Source organism: Chiloscyllium plagiosum, chromosome 10 (genome assembly GCF_004010195.1).
Source record: "Chiloscyllium plagiosum isolate BGI_BamShark_2017 chromosome 10, ASM401019v2, whole genome shotgun sequence".
Lineage (NCBI taxonomy): Eukaryota > Metazoa > Chordata > Chondrichthyes > Orectolobiformes > Hemiscylliidae > Chiloscyllium > Chiloscyllium plagiosum.
Genome location: NC_057719.1, coordinates 32,742,316 through 32,764,700, shown reverse-complemented (window position 1 = coordinate 32,764,700; position 22,385 = coordinate 32,742,316). Strand labels below are relative to the sequence as shown.

Here is a 22,385-nt window from a genome sequence, read left to right as displayed (position 1 = left end):
AAATGTGTTGCTGGAAAAGCGCAGCAGGTCAGGCAGCATCCAGGGAACAGGAGAATCGACGTTTCGGGCATAAGCCCTTCTTCAGGAATGAGGGAAGCTTTCCTAACCTGCACTGCCTTCCTAACCTGCGAATTCAGCACCGCCTTCCTAACCTGAGATCTTCTTCCCGACCTCTCCGTCCCCACCCCAGTCTGACCTATCACCCTCACCTTGACCTCTTTCAACCTATCACATTTCCGACGCCCCTCCCCCAAGTCCCTCCTCCCTACCTTTTATCTTAGCCTGCTGGACAAACTTTCCCCATTCCTGAAGAAGGGCGTATGCCCGAAACGTCGATTCTCCTGTTCCCTGGATGCTGCCTGACCTGCTGCGCTTTTCCAGCAACACATTTCCAGCTATTCTATGTCATAGCAATGCTGTTATTTTACTCCTTTTAAAACTTTAAATTCAATTAAAAGGCAATGTTGTTGCTCTGTACTGTTTACTGAGGGGTGACTTCACATATTTTCACAGTAAGATTGGTGGTTCCCCACCCTCTGCTGGTAAAATGTAAGATTTCCTGCCTTCTGTAGCCAAGATGAAGGTTTTCCCTTTGGAGTAGGTAAAATGGACACTTTCCCACGTTTCCACACGCTAAAACATAATACACGTTCTCTTCCATGATTTACCAAGAAAGCTTCATGGGCTATTGCTTTAAAAAATCATCCCACCAAAATTATGGTTTTGGTTATTGATCACCTACTATTCTCACAGTCTTAACAGTCTTTTAGCTATCTTGCTCTATTAGACTCTACCTTCTCTAACTTTTAATTTGACCTTTCGTTACATTAATTCTGCTCCACAGCAGCCGCAGTTTAAATTAACTCCAAGATCCTTGACTTTGTCCTATCACTTGTGCCTAATGATATGTGTTTGCAGTGACAGTGACACTTGTTGTGAATAGTAAGTAGCCCTTCCATAATTTAAGTCTTTCCCAGTCTGGCCCTTTTCTCATAAATTTAGATTCTTTCATTTATCAAACAAGATTTTTTGCTTTACTCTTGTAGTTCTGAAATGGTTAGTTCCAATCGAACTTCACATCAGGACAGCCCTTACAGATCTCTCTTCTCGAAGCACCTTGTTCTTGCCAAGTGTGACTGTTATTTTTTAAACTTCTAGAATCCATTGCTTTTCCTGCGCTCTTTACCAGGTCTGAAATGAAGATTTAATCCTCAGATGTTGGTTCTGCTTCATTGTTTTTTCCACGTGTTCAGTTGATTAACGCCCATCACTGATGACCAAGTTGTATGTTCTGCAGAACCAACCACTATTGGATATTGGTTTGGTTAGACTGCTTCCACTGATCCTTCCTCTTTACTGGGATTAAGGGCTAATTTGGTTAACACCCTAATTCTTTCCCCAGGAACAGAGTTTATATTTAGTTAGAGTGACTCTATGACCTGCATTGATCCTGACGGTTTATTGATGCTGGTTTTGGATGGTGAATAAGGTAGGAGATTTTCAAGTCAGGTCAAGTCAAGAGGCTTTTGCCTGAAACGTCGATTTTACTGCTCCTCGGATGCTGCCTGAACTGCTGTGCTCTTCCAAGTCAAGAGTAGCTTTATTTGTCATTTCGACCATATACAGCTAATACAGTAAAAACAAGACAGTGTTCCTCCAGGACCAAGGTGCTACATGGACAGCACAAACCACACAATCATACAGCGGCATAAAGTGCATATGAAATGCAAAACATGCAAGTCAGCACAGTAATTACTGACATGTCAAGACAATAGGTGTAGTGGTGTACAAATTACTGTATAATAAAAAATATTAATTAATAAAACATTGCTCTAGCAGCAATTTGAAATACTAATCAGAATGCGTCCAAATGGAGAGCACTCTAGTAGCACCTTTATCCCTTTCTGAGAGGGGATCCATGTCATCTCTTGAAAGTAATGGATGCCTTCGAAGGTGAGTCAAGTACTTTCTTTAGTGAACCCAAGTAGCAAGATGGCTCCAGTCCCTCTGCAGCCCTGAACCCTCCTGCAGATTGACTCTTCACCCACAAATCCATGCCAAGCCACCCTGCACCTCTGACCCAGGCACCTTGGTAGACCAATCCAACAAATTTTCTTTATTCATTCATGGGATGAGGGCATCGTTGGCTAGGCAGCATTTATTGTCCATTCTCCAGAGGGCAATTAAGAATCAATCACCTTGCTGTGGGTTGGGAGTCACATGTAGAGCAGACCAAGTAAGGATGACAGTTTCCTTCCCTAGAGGACATCAGTTAATGGGAAATTTGCAGAGTGAAAAGGTGGCATAGTCAACTGTAAACAGATCCTAGTTACAATCACAAAGGAAGTTAACTGATATTTATTTAGGGATGTACATTATTACGCAAAGATCACCGACTCTTGTTTTTCTTATTAAGAAGTTGAAAGGTTATCAAGATAGGCAGGACTGTGGATTTAGGACTACATTCTGATGAACCATGAGCTTATTGAATGACAGAGTAGGCTTGAGGGGGTGAATGGCCTACTCCTGCTCTTGATTTGTATGTTTCTATGCAACTGACTAACCAGAGACTTTGGGAAAGCTGCATCTGAAGTTTGAGAGCACTAATACATTCAGGACCACCAAGTCTTGAATCAGAATTAAGAGCAGAGGCAACAACGACAACTGGTTTGATTTGTGTGCCATAACCCATAATCTGTATGTTCAAACTTTTATTTCAGAGCCACTTTAGCTGCATCTGAACCCAATCAATTTCCTGACCAAAATTCAATACATAGATTGTACATAAAGATAGAGATTGGCTTTATAAAGTGTGAGGGCATAGGGCGAACTGCTCTAGGTCCATAAAACATAATCGGTCTTGTTTTATTTTTCAATAACTGGCTCATTTGGGAATGATTTGGCTTTTCTTTATTTTGCTTTTTGGCAGTAAAACTAATTTACAGAGAGCAAGGAATGGTATGACCGTAACCATGGCTAATATCTTTAGAATGGAAGAGTTATTGCATAATATTTTGAACAGCCCCAAATTAGGTTTTATTTCAATCTATATTATTGAGAAGTGATATCGCTCAAGTAGTTTCTATTTAAAGGGTCACTACCTTCCTGAAAATCACCTCACTGTCATTTGTGTATGGCACACTGTCAAAATGATGCATAGCCTCTTTGAACCCTTCCCCCACAATGCACTAAACTTTGTAATGATCGACATCCCTCTAAAATAACACCAGAAGAGAAGGAAAAATTCAGGAGGGCATGAAAATGAAAGAGTCTTCTGTTGGCATTGTTTTGAAGGATAGCAAGTTATATTTTTAAAAAATCCATGAAACTGAACTAAAAGCTGCCAACAAATTGTGCTTTATGTCTGTCCCACTCACAACTATTAAACCTATGGCAAAGGTTTGAAATATTTGAGATTGAAAATCCTTAAAAATGCTGCTCATCAGACTTGGATTTCTGATTTTCTTTAGGTCAAAAGTCATCTGTTGAGTAACATATCCAATGACTGTTTGAGCTCATTTATCTCCAGGAAATAATTGAGTTCAGCTGGAAGCAGGCAGGGTCCAGGAATCTTTTTGTCCAACAGCGGACATTTAGCAATCCATAAATGATCAGGCTGACTCCCGGCTACTGCTGAAAGCCCTTTGTTATAAGTTTCTGCCTCACAAAGCTGCTAAACCTGGCTGATGGACCCATCATCCCTATTCTTCTAGGACCATGTGTACAATAAAGTTGCTGAAGGCAGTCTGTTCCGGTTAAAAGTCTTTTGAAGCAAGTACATAAACACACCTGGTTCAAGACAAGTATTTCCAAAAGTTATGCAGTGGTTTAAACCCTTTATATTAACTTTTAACTCTGAGAACAAAAACAAACCATTTTGTACTGAATTTGGTCAAGCAGACATCAAAGGTCTGCCATGTATCAATGGGGAAGGAGCCACAATGATCACGAAAAAAAGGATAAATACATCTATCTTACTGGTCTGCATAAAAGAAGGAGGATACTAACAATCCTGTATTCAAATCATAATGTAACTTCTTAACTTACTAGTTCATTTATTTTTACTGTTGAACAAGTGAAGTAACCTCCTTGAAAAAGGTATGAAGTGATTTCTGAGAGAGGAATTGGCAGCAGCTTTCCTCAGTAAGCTGTTAAATCCAGATCTCCTGCCCTGGTTGTCTTTCCCTAGGTTAAAGCATGGGAAAAGAACACCTACAATGAAGTGTATTGAACTGACCTATAAGCCCACCTGTTCATGAGAATTTGACAGATAGCAGCAGAAATAAGCTAGTCAGCCCCTCAAGCGTATTTCAATAAATTCATCTAAACTTCAATGAGTCTGGTTCCAAACTACTCAATTTTTCCGAATGAGATCGACCCCTCATCTGTGGGATAAAGCTAGTGAACCTTATCTGAACTGCATTCAATGCAAGTATCACGAGTTGTTTGTTTATTGCATGAATATTTACTACTGTACTGTGATCGGCTGTCTGATTAAAACAATCTGTTAAAATATTTGAAGGCAGTGAAGTGCTGTATTTGAGATAGATTTTACAACAGAAAATCACTTGCTGAATAGAAATAAACAAAAACAAACAGAAATTCTTTAATAGTTAGAATACATTAATATTTTGTGACAGATCATTGGCAATCTGTTTGATCATTTCACAGTTTGATTTGATGGTTTGTCTACGTGAAGTTCACATTGTCTATTAATTGCAGAATCATAGAATTGCAGCAGGATATGAGGAGCCCATTTGACTGATAGTGTCCATGTGGACTCTCTGAAAGAACATGTCAGCCACTCTACTCTGACTGTCACATCTCTCCTGTAGTCCTGTACATTTTCTCCACTCAGATAATTATTCAATTATCTTTTGAAAGTCAGGCGGAGCCTGGCTCCACCATACACTTCAGCATTGCATTCCAGATGTTAAATGCTTGTTGCATGGAAAATGCTTTGCCTTATGTTATTAGTTCTTTTGTCATTTGGTCTAGTTGTCTGGTTCCTGATCCTTCCACCAACAGGAGCAGTTACTCTCTGTATACTGTGTCTGGACCTCTCATAATTTTGAACACTTATTTCAAATCTCCTCTCAACCATGCATTCTCTAAGAAGAACAATTCCATATTCTCCAATCTATTCCCATGTGTATATGTCCCTTCTCCCTGTAACCATTCTCAAAAATCTTTTCTGGGCCCTTCCCAATGCCTGCTAAATTGTGGTGCCCAAAACTGAACATAAGTTCACCATAACTTGTTATTTTTGTTCTATGTGTGTGCTTCTTCTTAAAAAGCCTGGGAACTGTGATTGTGCTCATTAATTCTTCAAACTATTGTATTACTTCTTAAAAACCTAGGAGCCTGTGAACTTTGCTCATTAATTTCTTAACTTATTGTGTCACTTTCAGTGTTTTGTGTACATCTAACCCAAGGCCCCTCGACTTCTGCATCCGTTTTAGAATTGTTTCCTTTGTTTATATTGCCTCCCTAACAAAATACATGACTTCACACTTGTCTACATTACATTCATCACCTTTCTGCCTAATCCACCAGCTTGCCCAGTATCCTCTGGAACTCTATCACTATCCTTCACACAATTCAATGTTTGCTAGTTTGAAGAAGCACCTGCACACCCAAGTCAGTCGTAGAAATTATGAAAAGCAGTGGTCCCAATACTGACCTCATTGGACAGTGTGTTTTGCAACCTGGGCTGGTTATGTATGGTCACTTGTGGGAAAAAACTGAAGGGAAGTGGTATTGATACAATCCACCAGTCCACCAGTCTTTAGGATATACAGCCTACATATCTAACATCACGCCAGTATGGAAATTCATACAGCACATTAAATATTTGTGTGATAGTTAAAACATTTTTTTGGCTTGATGACATTTAGTTTGTGGCAAACTCCACTTGCATTGTTACATGTTACCAGTGTGAAACAACTGACTTCACCTATTGCTCAAACTTTTGAGATACCTTACCCTTTCAGGTAGACTATACACCTGTTATTAAGCTACTCTGTGAGGCTGTGTCCTTAGTTTGGATATAAAATTGGACATAGTCAATGCTAATCTTGGATCAGATCCAACATCATTTTGTGGTAGCAGGAAGCAATTCAAAGGGCCTTGATTCTCTGGGGAGCTGAAACTACTTTTGTCCTTGTCATCTTTTCCTAATACCAATATTTTTAGTTACATGCCATTTTTCAGAATTCAAGTTTGATGAGCAATAACAAAGCGTCTCACCAATCTCCACTAAATTATCCCTGTCAGAAAAGTCTTGGGCTGTTTCTAAGGGCAGTTCAACATTGAAATTGTTTTGTAACATGTTGTTTTCCAGGTACTTTGAATGTGTTTTTGCGATTCAAAGGATTCAAAGGATCAACTGTGACTGAAAATCTCATCTGGACTATGTCTGGAAACCAAGGGGAACAATGGATGCATGCAAATATCAACATCAATCCAAGTGGAACTTTCCAGGTGAGAATGTGAAAATAAGATGAATACAGAGAGAGACAGGTATTTCTACAATATTGCAGATCATATGGATATTAAACTACATACAGAATTCAGTTTTTTAAATGCCAGTCGCTTTGTAATGCAAGAAAAATGCTAAGTTAAAATTGCACATAGTTTTATGAAAGATGTATGTGTAAGTCTAAAGCATTGATTTGTATTGAAGTATAGAAGCACATGATGGGTTCATTAATTTACTAAATCTTGTGGAAATGATCATAGAATCCCCACAGAGCAGATAGAGGCCATTTGGCGCATCAGTTCTGCACTGATCCTCCAAACTGTATCCCGCCTTATCCCATACACACAGTCGCCAAAAGTGTAAAGAGTAAAAAAAAATGTGAATCAGGGAAAAATAAATTCATTATTATTTGCCTAAAAAGAGCCCTTAGCTTGCTCAATCAGAGTTGCAAGGTGTCAATCTGAGTATTCCTGGAAGTCCATCCAGCCAGGTGACCCTACAGTCACCCACAATGTTTACTAGAAGGGGCCCTATGCTGGAGTTTGATAAAAGGTTGATATCCTTAACAATCTGTGACTGAAAGTTTCGCTCCACTGGATTCCTGATGGCAGAACTGGCTCTTTGTGTCTCTGTGTTATGTAAAGTGATTATAGACTGGTTACAATGCCACCTCAACCTGAAATTTGCTAATGCCATGAAAAATATCCTCGAAAAACAATTGCATGTAAGTAGATGGATTTGTTTCATCAAGGCAGGATGAAATGTTTTCCATTGTATTGCAATTTTGTATTATTAATTGTCATCCTAACATCACTCTGGCTTTGCACTGTCATTTGTTTCCTTAGAAAATTAGCTTCCTGTCTAAAAGCCGGTTTTCATTCTCGAGAGTAACTCAGGTCTTTTAGAGTCTAGACTAGTAAATTAAACTGTCATGTGTTTTCACCATAGAGCCTACTGGGTTTCAACTAAATCTGCTCAAACAAAATTTAGTGGTGACCTTTAGCATTGCTTGCATTATTCTCGTCCATTATGTTGTACTGGTTCCAGACCCAAGGCAGTCACTTCATAGAAGATTCTGTGGAATCGTTTCTCGGAATCATTCAAAGCACAGTAATTTTCATGTGCTTGTTTCTAAGATGAAGCGATAATTAGTGTTTATTATTTAACTACTTATATCACATCAGATAGCTTAAATTATTTGAGAGTGTTTGTATTTTTTTCATGGTATATGTCAGGAATTTACCTTGGGGCCAAACATGGATTGACATAAGTAAAAATAATCTTTCTGGATCATCTGATAGTTTGTTGGGTAAGTACATTGTAATCTGGTACTGAGACCTTGTTCTGTTTTGCATTATATGCTGATCTCCGTTAGAATACCAGTGAAGATTTCAAGTTAGTCTCAGTGTCCTGGCTAAAGATGCAAATGAAAATGAACCATGACTCATGTTCCAGATCAATTTGCTTGGAAAGTATATTTTGTTGATAACGAGTGAGGGCAGAATTAGACTAAGGTCAGTCACGTCCTCCGCCCTGCCCCCTCCACCCCTCCAGGCAGCACGGTGGCTCAGTGGTTAGCACTGCTACCTCACAGCACCAGGGACCCAGGTTCAATTCCAACCTCAGGTGACTGTGTGGAGTTTGCACATTCTCCCTGTATCTGCGTGAGTTTCCTCTGGTGTGGTGGACTTGCATGTTAAATTTCTCATAATGTCTAGGAATGTGTCGGCTAGGTGCAGTAGCCATGGGAAATGTAAAGAGTTTGTGTCTGAGTGGGATGCCAATTGGATGGTCGGTGTGGACTCAATGAACTGAATGAACTGCTTCTGCACTGTAGGGATTCTATGATCAACAGCCTGCTGACATTGGCTGTCAATATAGAGTTGGATTGCCAGAACCCTTAAAGCAGCATGCACCACTTTATCAAAGATAAAATCAAATAATCTTACCAATATTAATGCAGCACCAAGTTGGTCCAAAGATCAGGCAAGTCACACTTGCCTTCAGTGCCCTGAGATTCACAAGAACAAAGATTAATTCAGAGCCAAGGGCAGCGTGCTCACTGCTGCAGACTGCCATAAATGATGAAAACATTTATCCCAACCTTCAAAAAACAAAATTAAGCCATGAGGTAACAAGTCTTATTCATCAGCTGTCTAAAGCATATCTATGTTACATGCAAAGCTGGCCTGCCCCATTTCTACATGTCATAAACCAACTCCCTGCCCATCATGTCCTCATCTTCCCACTGCCACTAAGGTTGACCATAATATAGGTCTATCACCTTTCCCCATCACAGACTAATCCTCCTGCCTGGTCACAGGTACATCCCCCACCCACCTCAGGATTACCCTGTCACTGCAACAAACTCTGCTACAAACCAATCTCCTGCCCTTGCCCACCCCCATACCCCAACACTTGGTCATCACAGATCCATGTCCCACCATATTCCCCAGCCTGCAGGCCCATTGCACCATCATCACCATCCCCTATGCCCACAGAAGAGAAAAGCCATTGCGAGGCAATAACAGAAACGTACTGCAGCACTATACATTAAACTGGTACAATTCAATTCATAAGTCTTCAAGGTGCCCTGCTATGTCCAATAATTTCCAAATGTTTAATCTTCATTTACTGATCATCCATGTAACTCTTTGAGTAGTGTGAATGGAGTGACTGCTTTCATCCCCAATCCTAATGTAATCATTCAATTCAATGCTGTGCAACAAGAGTACTCAAACACATAAATATTCAAAGAATCACAGACAATACGAGACATATTCAGCATATGATTGAAATAGATTCTGTCACATAAATCACATCTTACATCCATTAACAAAAAAGAGAAAAGCACTTAAATGATGAGACTAATTCAGTGATAGTCAGTGTTTGAAACAATTTGTATGGGTTACTGGATGGAAGCAATTGAACTTCATGGCATTTGATACTTTCTGTCAGCCTGGGTCTGTATTCCATAGCACCATAGAAAAAATACAGTACAGAAAGAAGCCATTCAGCCCATCTGATCTGAATCTGATCCCATCTTCCAGCACCTTGTTCCGAGATTTGAAGATTACACTATTTTTAAATAGTTGAAGGTTTCTGCATCCAAAATTATGCTGGATGATGAATTCCAGACACCACCTTCCCTCCTCTGCAGGAGCTGTTCTTTTCTTTCCCTGTACTGTCTACTCCTTTTTACCAAACACCTTCAATCTATGAAAATATGTTTTTCCTGACTATTCAATCCAAGCACCTTATAATTTTGTACAACTCCATTAAATCACTCCACAGCCTCCTATGCACTAAGGAAACAACCCTAATCTTTTTTTATTTATTTCAAAATATACTTTGTTCAATAAAAAAACATAGTCACCAATGCAGTTTGGGTCTGTGCAGTGGCATAACAAGGAAACAAACATTGGAGATTGGCTCTATCCAAACAAACTAAAGGCACCTCTTACTTGAACCAAGCTAGGGACCAGAGAGTCTGATAACTGAATGGACATCCATTTAGCAATCCAATCTTTCCTTATAGTTGCAACTTTCCAGCTGTGGCACTATCCCATCTGTACTCTCTCTACAGCAACTGTACCCTCATAATGCAGTGACAAGAACTGTATGTAAAATTCCAGCTGCAACCTTCTCCAGTAAAGGAAAGCATTTCATGTATTTGTTTTACCACCTTATCTGTATGACCTTCGGGGACCTGTCCACATGTCATCCAAGGTCTTACACTGCCTCTATTCCTCTCAATATTCTCAGAGCACTAAATCAGATGGCTCTGAGCTGAAATTCCACTCCACAGGCTGAAGCACATAGTATTCCATTGAGATGGCAGCCTAGACTGAGGGAGTGCTGCAGTGTTGGAGGTATCGTCTTTCAAAAGAAATTTTAAAGCAAAAGCAATTTCTGCTTTTGTTTCAAATCTTCAGCATCCACAGTTGTTTATTTTAGTACAGCAGTAATGTGAGCCTGGTATCTCTGGCTGAGCGGGCAAACTGCAAAATGTCAAGGCAAGGTAATACAAGTCAGGTTTAGGGTGAGAGAGGAAAGATATTAAAGAGATCTAAGGGGCAATTTTTTTCACGTAGAGGTTGGGACATGTATGGAATGAGCTGCCAGAGAACATGGTGGACACTAGTACAATTGCAACATTTAAAAGGCATCTGGATAGGTACATGAATAGGAAGGGTTTGGAGGGATATGGGCCAGGTGCAGGCAGGTGGGATTAGATTGGGTTGGGATATCTGGTTGGCATGGACAAGTTGGACCGAAGGGTCTGTTTGCGTGCTGTACATCTCTAAGACTCTATGACTCTATAAGTATAGAAGCAATCCGTAAATGTATAAATACCACATGCATCCTTAGAGGTTGGCACATTTTGGATACCTTGAAGTGGACGTGGATTATCCGTGGCACTTGAGATGACATTGGTGCCCAATGTCAAACATTACCATTCTTTGGAGCAAGTGGCAAGCTGCAGTCACCAGGTACCTGTTCTGACTTCCACTTCACTCGCAATTTCGGTTTTTGTTTCCCAGCGCCGTGCCATTTAACACTAACACAAAGCTTGTCAGGCCTCAGTCAAGGGAGATTGAGCCTTCTGTCAGGGGTTAGGGGCAAAATAAGTCAAGGGCAGTTTCTGATACCAGTTCAGGAGCTTGGACACAGTCAGTCTCAATTGGGTGGTCAGAGTCAGGACCCTCCCCTCATGAGGGATGAGGAGCTGAATATCAGAAAGCCCACTATCAGTATTGGTTCTTTCTGTCCAGTTGTGGGCTGTTTTTTCCTCCTGGAATGAGAGGGCAGGCAAGTATGAAGGGAGTTTTAAGTGGATGGTTGGTGCTGGTCCTGGGTGAGTACAGAGGCTGCGCAGGGTTAGTGATGGTGGGGGCTATGATGGGTGAAATTAAGTGAGGCAAGTTGTTATAAATAATGGTGACTGTGTTAGAACATGAGCCTTGATGAGAGATGGAGTGCAGCAACAGAGGTACAGTGCATGTGAGGTATTGAAGAGAAGATTATGGCACTAGTACTGACAGAGAGGAGAAGGGTCATTGATGTTTTTCCTACACCACTGGGCATTCCAACAGATGGCTGACACTGCACTGATCTGAGTGGCTTCCTCTTCTGTTCTTGAGGGAAGAGTAAGTCCCACGTCGGTACCATCCCATCCAGCAGGACCATAAGGTCCCTGCCCACAAACTGGGGAACAGTTTTTCCCTGCCTGCCATGTCTGGACAAATATCAGATAACATTCAGGGCAATTCCAGACTGACAGTGCTGGTCCAGGTGCACAATGGTCTTTGGCACAAGGGCAAGAATGCTAGGGATCCTGGGATATCCCAGCAGTGCTGTGTTGTTCCAGGAATGGCATTTAGTTAAAAGGGGCTTGTATTTGATGTGAGGGATGCCTTGGGGGTGGGTGAGATAACTAATAAGGTGAGATTGGGAAGTTGCAGTAAGAAAATTCAATCAGCCTTGCACTGAAAAGCCCTCCAAAAAAACTCCACATAGCTGGCACTTTGCCAAAGAAAATTAAGATTCAGTTCTGCATTTGAAGGATATGAATGTTAACAGGTATCTGTTGCATCTTTGATTGGGTGTCTGAAATCCTGGCAACATGGAACGATAATTCGATGTTTGAGCAACTTCAGTCTAATTCCAAATGAATTAATTTAAATTCAGTTAGGGTTATGCTACATTGAATACTCAACACGGGGATGGTAAGTTTCCAGTTTTGATAAACTCTGGTATTGTATAGCGAGATTCTGGGAATAAAAGCAGATGCAAGCACCAAATACTACTGTACCACATAGAAACCAATTGGCCAGTGAAAGTGGTGCAAAATGGTTAAACTCCAGAGAGAGAGGACTTCTGCTCGGTTCTGCACAATATTAATTTTTTTTTGTGAACCATCTGGAGGGAATTAGCTTCACTTGTTCTTTAAGATTTAGTCTATTTGTATAGTTGTGCAATATAACTTGAAACTATTTACTGAAGCAAATTTGATCACACTTGGTTATATTTTACTTTCCTGAATGAGGAAGCACATGTTTGTCAAGTAAGTGACATATCTGTGGAGATGTACTTTGCGTAAATGTATTATTTTCAGCTGTGGTGTGAGAGTGAAGCAGAATGTAACTTGCTGTAAGTGGCTAAAATAAGGATCTGTGGTTTAAAGATTGTCAGATGAAATGAGTCAATCTCACTCACTTCAAGGAAGTTTACATTTCTGAAGTAGCGAAATGATTGTGGCACATTGGTGCACGGAGCCATTGAAGTGGGAGAAGTAGAATGTAGTTGTGGTAAGAGTTAGGGGAATAGATATTGTTTTCTGCAGCTGAAGTCCAAAACCCACCATAATGTTGCCATTCCAGTGTCAATGTGAATGACATTTCCAACAATCCTGAATAGGAACATGAATTAATTGTGAGGTTTATGTTGATACCACCAGAATGGGTAGGAAAGGGAGAAAGAGTTTATGCAGACAAAGCCATAAGACATACTACTTTAGGCCTTGTCTTGGATGACTTTGGTGTGTGGTCTCTAAAGTCCAAGGCCTGAGGCTTCTGGCCTGCCAAGGTTCTTCAGTACACATCTTTTCCTCCGCTACATCGATGACTGTATCGGCGCCGCCTCGTGCTCCCACGAGGAGGTTGAACAGTTCATCCACTTCACCAACACCTTCCACCCCGACCTCAAATTCACCTGGACAGTCTCAGATTCCTCCCTCCCCTTCCTCGACCTTTCTATTTCTATCTCAGGCGACCGAATCAACACGATCATTCCTGAAGAAGGGCTTATGCCTGAAACGTCAATTCTCCTGTTCCCTGGATGCTGCCTGACCTGCTTCGCTTTTCCAGCAACACATTTTCAGTTCTTCAGTACACATGCAGGCGAAATGTCATTGGCCTGACCTAGTGGAAGCATTTGGCGAGGCATTTGGCTCCCTGTTAGAAGGGAGTTAGTGCAGTAGAGTACCACTAGGATGTCCTGGGATGACACCCCCTTGGTGACTCTCTGATTCTCCTCCTGCCTATCAGTGTGCAGTGACACTGCCTTCCCTTGCTGAGGGGATGGAGTCACCTGAAGGGGGGTCACGGTGCCTTAGTCCTCTCTGAACTGGCTCAACTGATGGAGTAAAGGTCCCTTAACAGAGCTGATGTAAACTGATAGTTCTCTGGCTGTTGCTGGTGGCCACCACCTATTTCATGCAGGCAACCTTGAGAATGCATACCTGAACCACACTATCAGTCAGAATTTGTCCCCTCTGCCCTTCACTCCAGTCTGTACATGATCATTTACACCTCTGCCAGACATTCCTCTGCTTGTCTCTTCATCTCCGTCTGTTTATGTCATCTGGAGGCTCATTACCCATACTAGCCCTAGCAGAGGCCTGTTTCCCAGCATTCCTTCATGTCAGAAACTTCGGCCATTTCTTCCTGCTCTAGCTACAAGTGCAGGGCTCACCAGACTGTGACTCTGAATCTACTCCAGATAGGTTACTCAGCAAGGTGAATGACTTGTCCTGATGGAGGGTGGACAATAGGCTTTGAAGCACAGCAGGTCAGGCAGCATCCAAGGAGCAGGAAAATCAACATTTCAGGCAAAAGCCCTTATTCAGGAGTGATTCATGTTGAAGGGCTTTTGCCTGAAATGTCGATTTTCCTGCTCCTCAGATGCTGCCTGACCTGCTGTGCTTTTCCAGCACCACTCTAATCTTGACTCTGATCTCCAACAATTGCAGTCCTCATTTTCATCTAATAGGCTTTGAAGGTCCATCCTTTGAGACTCGCAACTGTTCCTTCTCAGAGGCATAACTCAAGTGGCTGGTGTCGATGGGCTCTAAGGCCTGGCATACTGCTTTTGTTTGTCCTATTTTAAGACTGGCATCCAGACCCTGCAGAGAAAACACAAAGATTTGTTAGTTACCCAAGATTTCATGAAGACATGTTGCTGATTGCTGTGAAATAAGGAGAAGCAGATTTGAGACGTTTTCACTACCAGTTGTAAATAATTGAAAATGGAAGCACTGGCTATACTGTAGCTCCACTGTGAGGTACACAAGTCAGACCAGTATGTCTGAGTCACCAATTTTACCAATTGTTTCGTTTTCTTTGGGGTCATCAATCAGGATGGCCTCTTGTTGCCATCATATGGAGAAGAATCTCCCTTCTCTCCCAGATAGCCTTCAGAAGAATTTTGAGGGTGGCATTGTTAAAATGCAGTGCCATTTTTTGCCTGATCTCTGACATTCCCAGGGATGGGTGGGAATGATGTGAAGAGATTGAGTGAAGCTCCACATGCCTTTTAATTAGGTATTGGAGCAGCAGTTCTTTCCAGCCATTATTGCAAGATTATAATGATCATGGAATGAGCAGAAAGGAACCTCATTTGCACCAGAAGTTCTGACCAGATCTGCATTCCTATGTTTTGATTCATTTTAGGTTAGCAAAGATAGACAGAAGATTATCCGGCATTCTATTATCCGAATATCAGATTATCTAGCAAGATTACAAGGTCCTGATGTTTGGCTAAACAATGTTATCCGGCACTCGAGTATCCGGCATTCGATTAACTGAACGAAATACTCCCCACCTGTGTCCTTTGGATAATCGAGGTTCCTCTGTATGGAACATAGAACATAGAACATCGAACAATACAGCGCAGTACACATCCTTGTGCCAACCTGTGAAATTAATCTGAAGCCCATCTAATTCACACCGTTCCATTATTATACATATGTATGTCCAATGCCCATTTAAATGTCCTTAACCAGTCTACTAGTTTTGCAGGCAGGCTGTTCCACGGCCCTACTACTCTCTGAGTAAAGAAACTACTACTCCGAATATCTGTCCTAAATCTATCACCCCTCAATTTAAAGCTATGTCTCCTCCTGTTAGCCTTCACTATCTGATGGAAAAAATCTAACCCCTGATTATCTTATACGTTTTGATTAAGACATCTCTCAAACTTCTTCTCTCCAACGAAAACAGCCTCAGTTCCCTCATCCTTTCCTTGTAAGACCTTCCTTCCATGCCAAGCAACATTCTCGTAAATATCCTCTAAACTCTTTCCAAAGCTTTCACATCCTTCCTGTAATACAGTGACTAGAAGTGCACGCATTCCAGGAGTGACAACTGGACACTGAGATCTCTCTGTTCATCTACACTGCCATGAAATTTACCATTAGCCCATTACTCTGCATTTCTGTTATTTCTTCCAATATAAACTGCCTCACACTTTTCTGCATTAAGCTCCATTTGCCACTTCTCAGTCCAGCTCTGCATCTTATCTATGTCCATCTGTAACCCACAACATCCTTTGGCACTATCTACAACTCTGCCTTCCTTACTGTTATTTGCCAATTTACTAACCCATCCTTCTACATCCACATCCAGATCATTTATAAAAATGACAAACAGCAGTGGCCCCAAAACAGATCCTTGCGGCACTCCACTGGTAACTGAGCTCCAGGATGAACATTTCCCATAAATCACCACCCTCTGTCTTTTTTCAGCTAAAACACCTCCAATCCTGAAACTGTATTTTGTGCAATAGCCTACTGTGTGGAACCTTATCAAACGCCTTACTGAAGTCCAAATACGCCACATCAACCACTTTACCTTTGTCACCTTCTCAAAGAATTCAATAAGGTTAGTGAGGCACGACCTCTCTTCACACTATCTCTAATCATATTGTTCCTTTCCAGATGATTATAAATCCTATCTCTTATAACCTTTAACAACACCTTACCCACAACTGAAGTGAGGCTCACTAGCCTATAATTACCAGGGACACCCCTTCTTAAACAAGGGAATAACATTTGCCATCTTCCAGTCTTCTGGCACTACTCCTGTTGACATTGGTAACATAAAGATTGAAGCCAAAAGCCCTACAGTTTCCTCCCTGGTTTCCCAGAGAATCCAAGGATAAATCCCATCCTGCCCAGGGGTCTTACCTATTTTCAGATCTTCCAAAATTTCTGAATATTCCTCTTTGTCAACTTCAATCCCACCTAATCTCGTAGCCTGATTCTCCGTATTCTCACTAACATTGCCCTTTTCCAACATGAATACTGATGAAAAGTATTCATTAAGCACTTCTCCTATATCCTCAGATTCTACACACAACTTTCCACCATTATCTTTGATTGGCCCTAATCTTACTCTAATCATTCTTTTATTCCTGATATACCTATAGAAGGCCTTAGGGTTTTCCTTGATCCTATCAGCCAACAACTTCTCATGTCCCCTCCTGGCTCTTCTTAGCCCTCTCTTTAGATCTTTTCTGGCTAACTTATAACTCTCAAGCCCCCTAACTGAGCCTTCATGCCTCATCCTCACATAAGCCTTCTTCTTCCTCTTGACAAGAGCTTCAACTTCTTTAGTATACTATGGGTCCCTCTCTCGACAACTACTTCCTGCCTGATCAGCGTATCATCTGTCGTCATTTCCGCCACCTCCAAAAGGACCCCACCACCAGGGATATATTTCCCTCCCCTCCCCTATCAGCGTTCCGAAAAGACCACTCCCTCCGTGACTCCCTCGTCAGGTCCACACCCCCTACCAACCCAACCTCCACTCCCAGCACCTTCCCCTGGTGAGAGAGGGACTCCTCCATCGCCAGACCATAGCAACACGACGGTTGGAGGAAGAGCGCCTCATCTTCCGCCTAGAAACCCTCCAACCACAAGGGATGAACTCAGATTTCTCCAGTTTCCTCATTTCCCCTCCCCCCACCTTGTCTCAGTCAAATCCCTCGAACTCAGCACCGCCTTTCTAACCTGCAATCTTCTTCCTGACCTCTCCGCCCCCACCCCATTCTGGCCTATCACCCTCACCTTGACCTCCTTCCACCTATCGCATTTCCAAAGCCCCTCCCCAAAGTCCCTCCTCCCTACCTTTTATCTTAGCCTGATGGACACACTTTCCTCATTCCTGAAGAAGGGCTTATGCCCGAAACATCGATTCTCCTGTTCCTTGGATGCTGCCTGACCTGCTGCACTTTTCCACCAAAACATTTTCAGCTCGTGCCTGATAGGTATATACTTGTTCCAGGGATGTAGAGGAAAGGATAGCAAAGATAGTTATCCCACAGTAGCTGTTCCTTGAATAAGCTCCACATTCAAGAATATCCATCCCCTGCAGTTTCCTTCCCCATCCAATGCATCCTTAATCTTGCCTAATCACCCCGTTATACCTATCCCTACCCATTGCTTTTGTAAACATAACTGAATTGAGGTCACTGCCGCTAAAGTGCTCACCTACCTCCAAATCTAACACCTGGCCGCACTACCAAATCTAATATGGCATCACCCCTTGCTGGCTGTCTACATACTGTGTCAGAAAACCCTCCTGCACACTCTGAACAAAAATGTATCCATCTAAAGAACTTAAACTATTGTATTCCCAATCAATGTTGGGGAAGTTAAAGACCTCCATAACAACTACCTTGTTACTTTCACTCCTTTCGAGAATCATCTTTGCTATCCTTTCCTCTACATCCCTGGAACAGATCACCTCAGTGGATGAGTCCTCACATTTTATCTCAACTGCTATTATACACCCTTGATTAACAGTGCCACATTCCCCCCCTTTTTACCATCCTCTCTGTTCTAACTGAAATACCTAAATCCCAGAATCTGCAACAACCATTCCTGTCCCTCCTCCAACCATGTCTCTGAAATGCCCACAACATCGTAATCCCAGGTACCAACCCATGCTGCAAGTTCAACCACCTTATTCCGGATGCTCCTAGAATTGAAGTACACACATTTCAAACAAACACCCTGATTGTCGGTGCCCTCTCACGACTTTGTAAATCTATCCCTGACCTCACTGCCCTCAACCTCCTGCAGCATTAGAGAAGTCATGATTGTGTAATCACGGGCAGAGGAAGGATTATTAAAGAAGTGTAATGTTATTCAGCAGAATATCGGTTAAAAGGCATGAACCTTGTTAATGTCCAAAGAGAGTTAGATACATTAGCACAAGGGAAGAAAAGGTTTAGCATGCAGGTATAGAAGGAAATTAGAAAAGCACATACCATGTTGGGCTTTGTTGTTGGACTTGGAGGATGAGAAGAAGCAAGCCTTGCTACAATTGCGTGGAGTTTTGGTGAACTTGCACCTTGAATACTGCAAGTGGTTTTGGACTCAATATTTACAAGATTTACTCACCTTGGAGACAGTACAGTGAAGGTTAATTAGGTTGGTACCTGGGGTATGAGGATGGTCCTCCAATGAGAGAATGAGCAAATTTAGTTTATATTCCCTGGAATTTAGAAAAATGAGATGTGATCTCATTGAAATATTTAAGCTTATGAAGATTATGGTACATACTGAGAAGTTGATTTCCCTGAATGGAGAAATTAGAACAAGAAGAGATATTTTCAGAATAAGGAGCTGATTATTTAGGAATAAAATGATGAGAATTTTCTTCACACAATGAGTGTAAATCTTTGGAATTCATTGAATAAATGTAAACTGTGACAGTCAGATTTTCAGTCTCTCAGGGAATTATGGGATACGGGTGAGAAGGTGAACTTGAGGCAGAAGATTACCATAGAGTCAACGTCATATAGCACAGAAGAGGCCCTTCAGCTTGTTGGGACTGCACCAATCTATCTACATTGATTCCATTTTCCAGTCATGGTCATGTTGAACGGCAGGGTAGGTTCAATGCACTTAACGGCTTTTTCCTGCTCTTATGTTTTTCCTTCTGATATACTTACCAGAGCAGTTAATGTAATGTTCATATTGAATGACTGAACACATTCCAATAAATGTAGAATAATCATCAGTCTTGGTGGGTAATCTTTGCAAGATTAATTTAACACTGAGTGAATTCTTGATGACATAAAAGTGGAGGTTAGGTTTCCTTGTCTGATACTAGCCTGTTTCATGACCTGTGTTTTTGTTGTGCTAACAGCATTCCTAAGCAGGATGAACAGCATTTGCTAATTACTTCAGAGGTTCAGAGGTTCATTCACATATTGTGTATTTCACACAATTCTCACAAGAGTACCGATTTGCAAGAATGCAGCAAACTGAACTTGTACTGCCTGTGACAACCATGCCATTAATTACAGGATAACAAAAATCCTGTCTTCCTGTTTCCAGGTCTCTCAAAAGACTATAAATATGTTCTTCTCAATGGCTATGTTCCAGAATTCTATTCAATTAATATAGCCAATCTGGCTCTCCCCAGTGACCACCATACTCTTGTTGTTTTGCTAATACCTGTCTGCTGATTTTGGGCCAGAAATTCTGATCTCTAAACTATTCTTAGAGGAGGGAAAAAGAAAGAGAATCAGGGATAGAGGCTTTTTTTTTAACAAACAGAAATCATCAGGTCGCTACATTTGTAAAAATGGCCACCAGACAATCAATACTCAGGATTATGGTTCTCGACCAACCAATTAACGTGACGGTAAGCTATCGTTTTTATTTCCACCAAAGATTGCAGATTGAGAGTGGAAACTCAATTGCAGGACTTAGATCATCTTTGCTATGTTGACACTCAAGTGCAATACTGACAGAATACTTCACAGTCGAAGATGCTCTCTTTCATTAAGCAATAAACAGAGAGACTGTCTATCTGTTCAGGTTAGCACAATCAAAGAAATGGGGAGCTTTTCTTGAGAGAAAAATCATTGCCATAAAGCACATGAAATGGGTCATTCATTTCTTTGACCTTTGTGAGTTTGACTGTGTGTGCAAACTGGCTGAAGTATTTTCTCAGAACATGGCACTAATTCAAACTTAGAAGGAAATACTTGAATGTGAAACATGTCACGGCTTATTGTGAAAGGGAATGGCACTACTTAATGTAAAAGAAAAGAGAACTGCAGATGCTAGAAATCAGAAGCAGAAACAGAAATTGCTGGAAAAACTCAGCAAGTCTGGCAGCATCCTGTGCGGAGAAAGCAGAATTAATGTTTCAGGTCTAGTGAGCCTTCTTCGGAACTGATTGGAGAGAGGAAAACAGTTGGTATATTTGTTGATGATGGGTTGGGGGAGGGGAGAGGGTGAGTAAATGATAGGTGGAGCCTGAGCATTTTCTTCCATGTCCTTCCCCCAAACCCGACATACCAGCCCTTATCATCATTTGGGCAGCTACCATAAACAATCCATTGTCAACCACTAATGTTCCCCATTAGCAGCTATTGATTCTCCCAGGCTGACCTTTGCCCATTCCTTTTGCTGCCCACCTATTGTCCTCTCTTTCTGGGCTCCATCTCCACCTATTGTTTTCTCCTCTTACCACTCCCCCCCCTTACCCACCCCATTTTTAACATAGATAACAATCTTTTCCTTGTTATAGTCAATTCTGAAGAAGCATCACCGGACACAAAACATTAGCTCTGCACTCCCTCCAAAGACGCTGAGAGACCCTGTCAAGTTTCCCAGTAATTTCTGTTTTTGTTTCTGACTACATAAATATAGTTCCTTCATTTCTCTTTACTTAGCCAACCACAGCTTCAAAGTCAAATGCAAGTGTATTGCACAATACAAACCAACCTGGGGCAGGTGACTTGCATTTAATTCTAAACTGAACTGGAGCGGTTTTATCAGTAAGGTTTATTAAAACACAACTGCTTTGAGGTATACTGTTCCTTGGGAAATAATTTCTGAAACAGTGTTTAAACACACAGTGGCTCAGGACAGTTAGCAGTACTCACCCATAACATCAAGGACCTGGATTCGATTCCATCCTCAGGCAACTGTCTGTTCGGAGTTAGCCTGTTCTCCCTGTGTCTGGGTGGGGTATACTCTGATTTACTCCCGCAGTCACAATGATGTCAGGCAGATTAGCCATGCTAAATTACTCATGGTGTCCAGCGATGTGTAGTTTAGGAGGATTAGCTATGGGAAATGCAGGGCTATAGAATAGGGAGGGGGCGGGTTTAATTGGGATACTCTTCAGAAAGTTGGTGTGGACTTGATGGGCCAAGTCGCCTACTTTCACAATGTCAGGATTCTATGACTCTATGTTCCTGACAAATGAGAGATTCAAATAGTCATAGAGATGTACAGCAGGGAAACAACCCATCCATGCCAGTCAGATATCTCAACCCAACCTAGTCCCACCTGCCAGCACCCGGACCGTATCCCTCCAAACCCTTCCTATTCATATACCCATCCAAATGCCTCTTAAATGTTGCAATTGTACCAGCTTCCACCACTTCCTCTGGCAGCTCATTCCATACACGTACCACCCTCTGTGTGAAAACGTTGTCCCATAGGTCTCTTTTATATCTTTCCCCTCTCACCCTGAACCTATGCCCTCTAGTTCTGGACTCCCCAATCCCAGGGAAAAGACTTTGTCTATTTACCCTATCCATGCTTCTCATAATTTTGTAAACCTCGAGAAGGTCACTCTTCAGCCTCTGACTCTCCAGGGAAAACAGCCCCAGCCTATTCAGCCTCTCCCTATAGCTCAAATCCTCCAACTCTGACAACATCCTTGTAAATCTTTTCTGAACCCTTTCAAGTTTCACAACATCTTTCTGATAGGAATGAAACCAGAATTACATGTAATATTCCAAGAATGGCCTAATCAATGTCTTGTACAGTATTAACATGACCTCCCAACTCCTGTACTCAATACTCTGACCAATAAAGGAAAGCATACCAACCGCCTTCTTCACTATCCTATCTACCTGTGACTCCACTTTCAAGGAGCTTTGAATGTGCACTCCAAGGTCTCTTTGTTCAGCAACACTCCCGAGGACCTTACCATTAAGTGTATAAGTCCTGCTAAGATTTGCTTTCCCAAAATGCAGCACCTCGCATTTATCTGAATTAGACTCCATCTGCCACTTCTCAGCCCATTGGCCCATCTGATCAAGATCCTGTTGTAATCTGAGGTAACCTTCTTCGCTGTCCACTACA

At 41.7% G+C, this 22,385-nt stretch overlaps 1 protein-coding gene across 6 annotated transcripts in view; it reads left to right on the top strand.

The window, feature by feature from the left end:
• mdga2a (MAM domain containing glycosylphosphatidylinositol anchor 2a) overlaps positions 1-22,385 on the top strand; it is a 932,327-nt gene that overhangs the window by 893,963 nt on the left and 15,979 nt on the right. For all 6 annotated transcript variants that reach the window (XM_043697342.1, XM_043697346.1, XM_043697340.1 and 3 more), the window contains one exon: positions 6,344-6,483. In XM_043697342.1, the coding sequence (XP_043553277.1) occupies positions 6,344-6,483 (140 nt within the window). The remainder of the gene's footprint in view (positions 1-6,343; positions 6,484-22,385) is intronic.